Source organism: Curcuma longa, unplaced genomic scaffold (genome assembly GCF_044706935.1).
Source record: "Curcuma longa cultivar G26 ecotype Majalengka, Jawa Barat unplaced genomic scaffold, ITB_CL_G26_1.1 contig_24545, whole genome shotgun sequence".
NCBI classification, from domain to species: domain Eukaryota; kingdom Viridiplantae; phylum Streptophyta; class Magnoliopsida; order Zingiberales; family Zingiberaceae; genus Curcuma; species Curcuma longa.
In genome coordinates this window covers 1,929-11,430 of record NW_027432464.1, presented here as the reverse complement: position 1 = coordinate 11,430, position 9,502 = coordinate 1,929, and the positions used below count along the sequence as shown (strand labels likewise).

The following is a 9,502-nucleotide window of genomic DNA, read 5'->3' as shown; positions in this document are numbered from 1 at the left end:
ACACATCACTTCCTTGATGAGGTGCACAAAAATTTCTGTCACAGTTTAACCTACAAGAAGTTTGCCCAATGCTCTTAATGAGGATTTTCCCTATCAAATCAAATAAGTATTAATTGTTTAACTCCGATGATCCCGCACAAGGAAATTTTGTGCTCATAAGAACTTCAGTTGACAAAAAAAGGGTGGTTTTGATCCAATTTCGTTTATTATTTTACCGTAGTACACTGCTATAGCATGGATCACATTATGATAGGATGGGGATAAGGTTGGAGTCAAGTGTTTTCTTATACTTTTTGTTGTTGCTTTTGATCATTATCTTTCTCAATTTGATTCATTTTTGCTCTGAGATATTCTGTATCATAACCAAAAGATTTATTATTATTCTTTCATTGATCACAAATTTGGTAGAAAGGTGGAGAAATTAAATTTTGGGAAGCTGAATGCTTGAAGATTGACGTGGAGAACAAACAGGTTCTTTGTCAGACTGACATTGGAACAAATTTTGAAGGAAATGGTGAATTTGTTGTCAATTATGACTACCTGGTTATAGCAGTTGGGGCAAAGGTAAATACCTTCAATATTCCTGGCGTGGAGGAGCATTGTTATTTTTTGAAGGTAATTTCACACGACAATTGATTTCTAGATAAAATGATTGGCATACCCTACTTTGTTAGTGAAAAATACTTGGGTCTTTCACAGGCTACAAAATATTTTCTGTTTTACAGATGTGTTGGAATACAGATTGTCCTTTTCTTTTGCCTAATTCATTATGTAGGGATATATAGATACTAATCTTGTACTTTTTATTGTTGCTGTCTTGGATTAATAACACAGAGCCAATAGTTAAATTATGTGAATTATCCATTTGGATGAAACTTTTATTTTTTGCAGGAAGTAGAGGATGCCCAGAAGATACGGAGGAGTGTGATCAACTGTTTCGAAAAGGCTACACTTCCATACCTTGATGAACAAGAGAGGGCTAGAATTTTGCACTTTGTTGTTATTGGTGGTGGTCCATCTGGTGTTGAATTTGCAGCAGAGTTGCATGACTTCGTTACTGAAGATTTGGCTAAATTGTACCCAACCGTACAAAACCTAGTCAATATAACAGTTCTTGAAACTGCTGAACACATATTGACCATGTAATGTGAAGATTAATCATTGTTTGTTGAAGTATTTCAATTTTTTTTTGTCTGTAATTGCTCCATTACCTGAGTCTAGAACAACTATCCTCTTTCTCTCACGTTAATTTTTTTGAATTGTCCTATCATGCTCAGGTTCGACAAAAGGATCACTGAATTTGCTGAAAAGAAGTTTCAAAGAGATGGTATTGATCTGAAGACAGGATTTAAGGTTGTAAAAGTGTCTGATAAGGCTATCACTACTGAAAATGTGTCACATGGAGAGACTTCTATACCATATGGAATGGCAGTTTGGTCAGCTGGCATTGGCCCCCGTCCTGTGATATTGGACTTCATGAGAAAAATTGGTCAGGTTAATTGCTTCTTTCCTGTCATGACGTTTTGTTATTATTGTAAACCTGGTTCTGAGATTTCAACTTGCTTTGTTTCTTAGTCTGGATATTTCTTTTTTCTTTTGCTGCTTTCCACAGGGCAATAGAAGGGCAGTAGCTACTGATGAATGGCTTAGAGTGCGTGGATGTGATGGTGTATATGCTATTGGTGACTGTGCCACTATGAGCCAAAGAAAAGTCATGGTATATACTCTTCTGGTTTTGATCCTATGATCTGTCGTAGTATCTATGGCACATCGAGAAGCACTAGTCTTATCATTGCACATGGAATGTCATTATGCATATGTGCACACTCTTTCTCTACTAATGCCTTTTGTTCGCTAGCATCTATGGCTTTACTATTACCAGTCTTGGCTAGTCTTGATAATGTTCCCTATTCCTTCATACAGGGTTCAAATCATGTCTTCTCTATCACAAAGTAGTTGTATAAGTACTAATACATCCTCTTCTTGGCTAGATTTTTTCATGTTTAATATGGAGTTTCTCTAATAAGAATTGTTTTTTGTAGATTGAACTTGTACATTCAAAAATCATGTTAATCCTACCTGTTCCAACATATTGTTTTCTACGTGTACAATTCATTTACATAGTTCTGTCTAAAATAAAATACTTAATTCTAGAAGTTGAAATTAAAGATTTCAAGGAGCATTGCTTATTCCTCAAATAGAACATATTGCACACATGTAATCAAAGTGAATTGCCATTTTAAGATGTATACAGGAACTAATCACAAAGTAACCATCTTGTGTCTCCTCTTGGTCATTGTATTCACATTCAGTTAATGGTAGTCAACAAAATAATAAATATGGTACAAAGAGTTTCCATATTCTCACTTTAGGCTTATTGTACTTTTTCCCATTGTTATGATTTGTTCCTATGTTTTCCTGAGGAAAGAATGGAAGCAATTCTCTCTAAAATTTGTCTAGAAAGGTTGATATAGGTAGAATATTCTAGTCAATTGGATTTTAGATTTTAAGTTTATATCAGCCTCAAATCAATGTGATCCAATGTATCTATTGGAAGTAATTAAATATACTAACACGTAAACTAATACATTTGAAAGTTACTCATTATGTTAAGGAGCATGATCGACGAAATTATGTTGTCAAAATTTCGTAAGACCCATTATCTAAAGAGGGCAAGTTATCATTAGAACAGAACACTATGCAGTCTTAGATATGGATAAATTCAATCAGAACCATGGAACTTTTGTATGTTTTAATTATGGTTTCTGCTCTCTTTTTTAGATCCGTGCCTAACAAATGTATTACATGAATTATTATTCTAAAACATTCTCCTAACGTTACCTGTATCCAGGAAGACATCTTGGAAATCTTTAGACTTGCTGATAAAGATAATTCAGGAACTTTAACCGTGAAAGAAATCAAAGATGCTCTAGAAGATATTTACATTAGGTATCCCCAAGTTGAACTCTATCTAAAAAGCAAGCACATGAAAGACATTCTTGATTTGATAAAGGCTTCGAAAGGTGATGTTAAGAAGGAAGATGTCGAAATCACCATTGAGGAGTTCAAAAATGCTCTTGCTGATGTTGATTCCCAGGTCAAAAATCTTCCTGCAACAGCTCAGGTATTTATCTTTCTGGAAACACTTTTTCATTGTGTTCATATGTTGCAGCGTTATGAAGGAATTTTGTGTTGACACATGCAATGTAAGGTCCTGCCTCATCTCGTTTCCTTTGTTGCCTGCCACTTGCAGGTTGCCGCACAACAAGGAAATTATCTTGCTAGATGTTTTAACAAAATGAAGGATTCTGAAGAGAAACCTGAAGGCCCCCGGCGGATAAGAGAACCAGGCCGTCATCGATTTCGTCCCTTTAGGTACTTGCTCGATTTTTCCCTTTCGGTTTCGTTTGTTAGCAAAATGCAAAAGCTGGTAGTTGGATTATTTAAGTATATGTTCGTAAAACAAGAAACTTGGGTGAATGAAACTCCTAATTGAGTTTTAGAATGAGTCAATATACATTCCACTATTGATTGAAAAGTTGACTGTGTGATTTGTTGCATCAAGAGCATTGGAGTATGGCGATCGTGATTCTGCGGCTACTAAAAATCAATATAGGAGATAGTATTATAGATGATAAATGTATGACCATAACCATGAACTCTGAGTAGTCAAAGGAGCAAAACCACTTTGTGGATGGACTTCAAACTCTTATGTCCCATTAACAATCTTATGCTTTGGTGGGTAGTGCAATGTTTGATTTGGTTGAGTAACCAGACTTCAAACTCTCAGGGAAAAAACAATTTACATAACAAGGCACACTTTCAGAACTGGATCTCTTTCTGTATCTCTAATCTCGGTTTGTTCTTTCTTAAAGATATAGGCATCTTGGACAATTTGCTCCTTTGGGGGGAGAACAAGCTGCTGCCCAACTCCCAGGAGATTGGATTTCCATAGGACGAAGCACACAATGGCTTTGGTACTCTGTATATGCAACGTATGTGATTTCTTTCTCCCTTCTTTTTCCTTTTCGAGTCAGGCTTTTGCCTGCCCTTAGCTTCCACATGATACTATGCACTGATATCACCTAAACTACCAACAAAGTATGAGCACAAACTGATTCACTTATTATCTGAATCAATATGCAGCAAACAAGTGAGTTGGCGCACAAGGGCACTGGTTGTATCTGACTGGACTAGGCGGTTCATTTTTGGGAGGGACTCAAGTGGCATATAATTCTGCAACAAAATATGAACTTCGTCTTCTTATACAATGGTTTTGGTCGAATTTCTGTAGCTTATTCCACAATAAAAATGAGCTGCCATTTACTTTGCTGCTGATTTTTTTGTAATAAATCTTGATGTAATCCTCATTCACTTTCACTGGGGATAACTTTCTTTTTGACCACTTTCCAATGAGAAAGCATGATTGTTTGTTCCTCTACTAAATTGTTCTTTAGCCATATATGCGTTGTTCCCTTTCATTGAAAAAGAAAAAGATCAATAGAAATGTTGAATATGACAGATGAAGATTTACGTTACCTGTACGAAAATAATCGAAACGAGGGCGATCTAAAATCCTTCTAACTAAAGGGGAAAAGACCTTTCCCTTTCTGAGTTTCATTCGAGATCCAAGCGGAAGAATGAAAGATTGGCAAGGAACCCCAAAAACAAGAACCAGAGCAAGCACTCGCAGGGTTTATCATTTCACAAGACAAATGGCAAGGAACAATCGTCAAAGCTAAAAAAAACGCAAAACCGAAAATAATCCTAAAGCAATGCACGACGAGGATCTAAGCAGATTTTCAATTCTGTGCCAGTCTGCTAAAGATTGAATCTTTTCAGTCATCATCTCCAGGAGCAGCCTTAGAAGAGCCGCCTGCCTTCTTAGGGAGGAGGAGGTTATGGATGTTGGGCATCACGCCGCCGCTGGCGATTGTAACCTCTCCCAAAAGTTTCGATAACTCCTCGTCATTCCTCACCGCAAGCTGGATGTGCCTGGGGGCGATCCTGCTCTTCTTGTTGTCCCTCGCTGCATTCCCAGCAAGTTCCAAAACCTGAATAAATGAGGCACTTTGGATAAAGCCTCATTCTTTAAGCAATCGATGTATGAAATTGACGAAGCCCGAGACGACTTTCAGCAATCAGGATGACAATTTTCAAACCCAAAACCAAAGATTCGCAAGGTTCAGGAAACAAAAATCGCAGATTTTTCACACACCAGACCAGATGCCGACCACCCTAATCGAATCGGAAACCAGCTATCGAGACGAAAAGAGGGGGGTAGATCCATACCTCTGCGGCGAGGTACTCAAGGACGGCGGCTAGGTATACGGGAGCGCCAGCGCCGACGCGCTCCGCGTACTTCCCGGCCTTGAGCAACCGCGCGATCCTACCGACGGGGAACTGGAGCCCGGCTTTGCTGCTCCTCGACGTGGCCTTCTTCGCTGCCGCGGAGGCGATCGATTTCCCCCTTCCGGCCATGGCATCGAAGTCTCCAGGGCTTGGTAGAGACTGCGAAGCGCCCGGTGAAACTACACTCCAACTTATAAGCCGCGGCGAGAGACCGCCATTGGCTGCGATTGACAGCACGCGGATCGCTCTTGCTAGCCGTCCGATGAATTACAGTTCGAACGGTTGGATCATTCATAAATTAACAGATTTACCAAATCAACAATAGAAAAGTAAAATTATCAATTACTTTTATTTACAGAATTAAAATTTTATGTTAAAATAAAAAAAATTTACATACTAAATTTGCGAATAAATTTCATTCATCATCAACATGAAACAATGGAGAAACTTAAAGCAGTGAACGAAACAAGAACATCAATATGAATGGCAAACCATTCAAACAAGCCTGTGAGGTCACAGACAAGCATACGAATGTTAAAACAATGCGATGAGGGCAATTTAGAGTATGAAGTTGAAAATAGGGAAGAAGAATTGGAACTAAAAGTATCCTCAATTTAGCATGTCAATTACTTCGAGCAGTTGAGCTTTTCAGAGAGATGAACAAAGCTAACTTAAGTGTCTAAAACAAGAATTGAAGGGGCGATGGAGAACTCACGTTTTGCCAGTTCTTCTTCAGCAAAGACACGAGTAAATTGACACTCGTTTGCACATTCTGAAAAATATGTTTTTCCTCCATGCCAACATTGGCAACAGCAACGCCCATGCAGAGGACCTTCTTGAGTTGAAATTTCACTGTCGCCTTTGTCTCATTTACCTTTGCCTCCAACGGTTCTTGGTGGGTAACTAATGCAGGAAACTTCCCTGTGAACAATTAGCAAATCCAAGTGAATATAAAAGAAAAGAATGATTCCATAAAGAGCGAGTTCATAGGTAATATGGAAAATATACAAAATTGAATTCCAACCTTTCTGAAATTAAAATTACCCTGGTAAAGGCATACTGGTAAAACAATGTCATTCTCACAAAAGGCATTTTGTTTTCATATAGGAGTAAATACATGTTGCATTTTGAAGTAAGCATTTAATATTAACGTAATTTCCATCAGTACAAAGCTACTATGGTGTAAAAGCAACTAAGCTAATTATGGGGGGGGGGGGGGGGGGGGGGGGGGGGGGGGGGGGGGGGAAACGTACTCCTAAAATTTCAGTATAGCTTGCTTAAATACACTGTAAAACATTGGTGATATGTTGATTTTTAATATGCATATTTGAGCTTGTTTTCATGCAGAAGCACACAGCATGTATATGACACCATTTGATGTGCCATTAACATTCAGTCTTGTTCAAGAATAAGAAGTAGCAAAACCAAAAACAGAATTATTCTCCTCAGGTCACCAGCAAATGGGGAAAAGATAGGACTGCCAGCTGCAGAATCACATATATTAAACAACCATAAAAAGAATCAGAGCTTGCCTGCCTTGTTAAGACCAGGACCGAGAAGACGAGGAATCTGTTTAATGATAGCTTCTGATGCTAGGAAAGCATGGTACTTCTTAGCAAGTTTCTTCACAAGCTTCTTGTTTTTGTTCATCTTCTTCAAACTCTCAACGTCCATGTAATCAAGTCCTATCTTCTCTGCCTGAAAGCAACAATAATTATTAGCACAACATGCTTTAGTCAGTTTCTCATTAACACAAGTAGCAACGCATCATGATCAAAACTCTGGAGGTTGGAATTCTACAAACTTAAACAAGAAACTACTTAACACTATATAGATTAATAAGATAATTATTTCAGATTCAGATTTTAAAAAACTATAAAAAACAGTCACAATACTTTTATATCGTGTTTACTTTGAAAAGGCTTTGATCAAGAGAACGGAGCAGGTTAACCAGTTCAAGCCAAGCTATATCACACATACAATTGACAAGATTCAACTAGTTACATTTTCCTTTTTACAATAAGATCAATATTGTTAGTCGTAGCTGATCAAAAGCAAAAAAAAAAACATAAAGCTCATCCAACATTATCATATGATGAAACCAAAGTTTGTTAAGACTTTGTTTACATGAGATAATAAACTTATTCTAAAGACATAAATACCCATCCTTCAGGTACGATTTATTAAAGAATAAAGAGTTGCTAGTCTTTTCTATGCAGGAGAGTTTTGCTTCCTTACATTTCAGACCAACATTGGCAAAAAAAAAAACAAACTTGAGAAAAAGGGTCCAAACTTTATCCTTCCAATTTCACTCATGCATGTTTTCAGTCAGCATTATTTCCTACCATCCAACTTTCTTTGTTGGACAACAACCAGAAATGACTTCATAACAGATAAAAACATGGATTCTAGTAAATCAACAGTTTGGGAAAAGGATAACAAAATGTTCCAATATGAGTACCTCTTCTACATGTTGTGCATCACCCAGCATGCAAACTTTCATTTTGGCGTGGAATATGTTGTAGCTTAGCAGCACCACTGAATCGCTTATCCTTTTGAGGATCATAATTTTTCAAACCAATCTGTAGTTCGATTGTCTCAGCAAAATTACGTTTCTTCTCTCGAGAATCAGCGAGGATTTGTGAGATAGCTTCCTTCACAACATCACTCTGCAACTTACTGTGATTGTAATAAAATTTTCAGAAGGTTAGTTCAACGTAAAAAAAAAATTGAAACTGTAATTGAGCATTATTGTAACTGCAAAGTAATGTGTAGAATAAGAAATTTTGGTAATTCATTGCAAATTTCCAGAATGTGACAGGATTGCTAATGAGGTTGACAGGAAATTGGGAAGATTAATAGTGCAAATATATGCAAAGCAAGAGACAATTACTTGATGTAACAGAAAACAAAGGAGTTTTGCAAAGCAAAGCAATCATGAAGCTTGGAAATAAGGAATAAAAAAAAAGTTGTACAATAATATAGTGCAGTAATAGAAGCAAATAAGAATATGCAAGGGAAAAAATGAACTATCACAACAAACAGTAGCTAACTGACTAATTTGCAAAATAAATTACAGCAGAACTAATATTAGGCCAAATGCTTCTGTTGGTTAACAAAAATAATGCTAATCTATAGAAAAATTACATGAAAGTTAAAGAACAGAACAGAACATCTTGGAATTTTTTGGAAGGATCACTTACCTAGTCCACAGCCCACAAAAAAAAAAAAATCGATTATTTATTTTTTTGTCCAAAAGTATAACTACAGAGCGATAGAGGGAGGAACTCATACGTAGTGATCAACATACAGTGGACAACAGGTGATTGATTTTCGTAAATACTTCAAACGATTTTAACCAAAGGCATTTGAGCAACACATAGGTCATGTAATTGAAAAAATGCGGATTCCACATGTGAGAAAACAATGAGACATGTAAAAGGAAACAGATAGTATCCAAAAAGGATCTGACAGCAGCATCTAAAGGGGATTACAGACTGAATCCTGAAATACCTCATTTTTCACGCGTACGCCTTCGTTCTTTCGACCCTTCAAAGAAAAAACACACTGGTAAAATGAGCTCCTCCACCAGAAAAAAAACAATTTTTACTGGTAAAAAATCAAAATCAAAACAAATTTTCACCGTTAAAAAAATTCAAATCCTGGATCGTCGAATTGAGAGAGATATTGAGAGAGATCAAGAATTCTCACTATTTCTTAGATTCATGGATCAAATTCAATTCAGTGGGATCTTTCACTCACATTTTTTTCCATCAAGAACGCTTTATGAAACTTTTTGACCCCCGAATTTGGAGTATCCTACTTTCACGTGATTCGCAGGGTTCAACAAGCAATCGATAGTATTAACAATCGAAAGATGGTCGAAAGAAAAAATCTCTATTTGATGGGGCTTCTTCCTATACCTATGAATTCCATTGGACCTGGAAATGAGACATTGGAAGAATCTTTTTGGTCTTCCAATATCAATAGGTTGATTGTTTCGCTCCTGTATCTTCCAAAAGGGAAAAAGCTTTCTGAGAGTTGTTTCATGGATCCGCAAGAAAATACTTGGGTTCTCCCAATAAATCAAAAGTGTATCATGCCTGAATCTAACCGGAGTTCACGGTGGTGGAGGTGGGGGAAGCGGATC

The 9,502-nt window shown here is 37.1% G+C and overlaps 2 protein-coding genes and 1 pseudogene across 2 annotated transcripts; 1 reads left to right on the top strand and 2 right to left on the bottom strand.

Annotated features, from left to right (window-relative positions):
• Positions 1 to 408: 408 nt before the first annotated feature.
• Positions 409 to 4,463, top strand: LOC141818355 (external alternative NAD(P)H-ubiquinone oxidoreductase B2, mitochondrial-like; the record flags this gene model as incomplete). Its single annotated transcript, XM_074705866.1, has 8 exons — positions 409 to 615; positions 892 to 1,142; positions 1,278 to 1,494; positions 1,613 to 1,717; positions 2,852 to 3,124; positions 3,254 to 3,375; positions 3,876 to 3,995; positions 4,147 to 4,463. Coding segments are annotated over 8 exons (1,383 nt in total), but the record flags the coding sequence as incomplete, so codon positions are not given.
• A 207-nt stretch (positions 4,464 to 4,670) lies between these two features.
• On the bottom strand, positions 4,671 to 5,630 carry LOC141818356 (putative histone H2A.2). Its single transcript, XM_074705867.1, has 2 exons — positions 5,293 to 5,630; positions 4,671 to 5,054 (listed from the first exon to the last, which is right to left on the bottom strand). The coding sequence occupies exons 1-2, from the start codon at positions 5,479 to 5,481 to the stop codon at positions 4,839 to 4,841; spliced, it is 405 nt and encodes a 134-aa protein (XP_074561968.1). The 5' UTR covers positions 5,482 to 5,630; the 3' UTR covers positions 4,671 to 4,838.
• A 401-nt stretch (positions 5,631 to 6,031) lies between these two features.
• Positions 6,032 to 8,921, bottom strand: LOC141818357 (large ribosomal subunit protein uL1-like; annotated as a pseudogene).
• Positions 8,922 to 9,502: the final 581 nt, after the last annotated feature.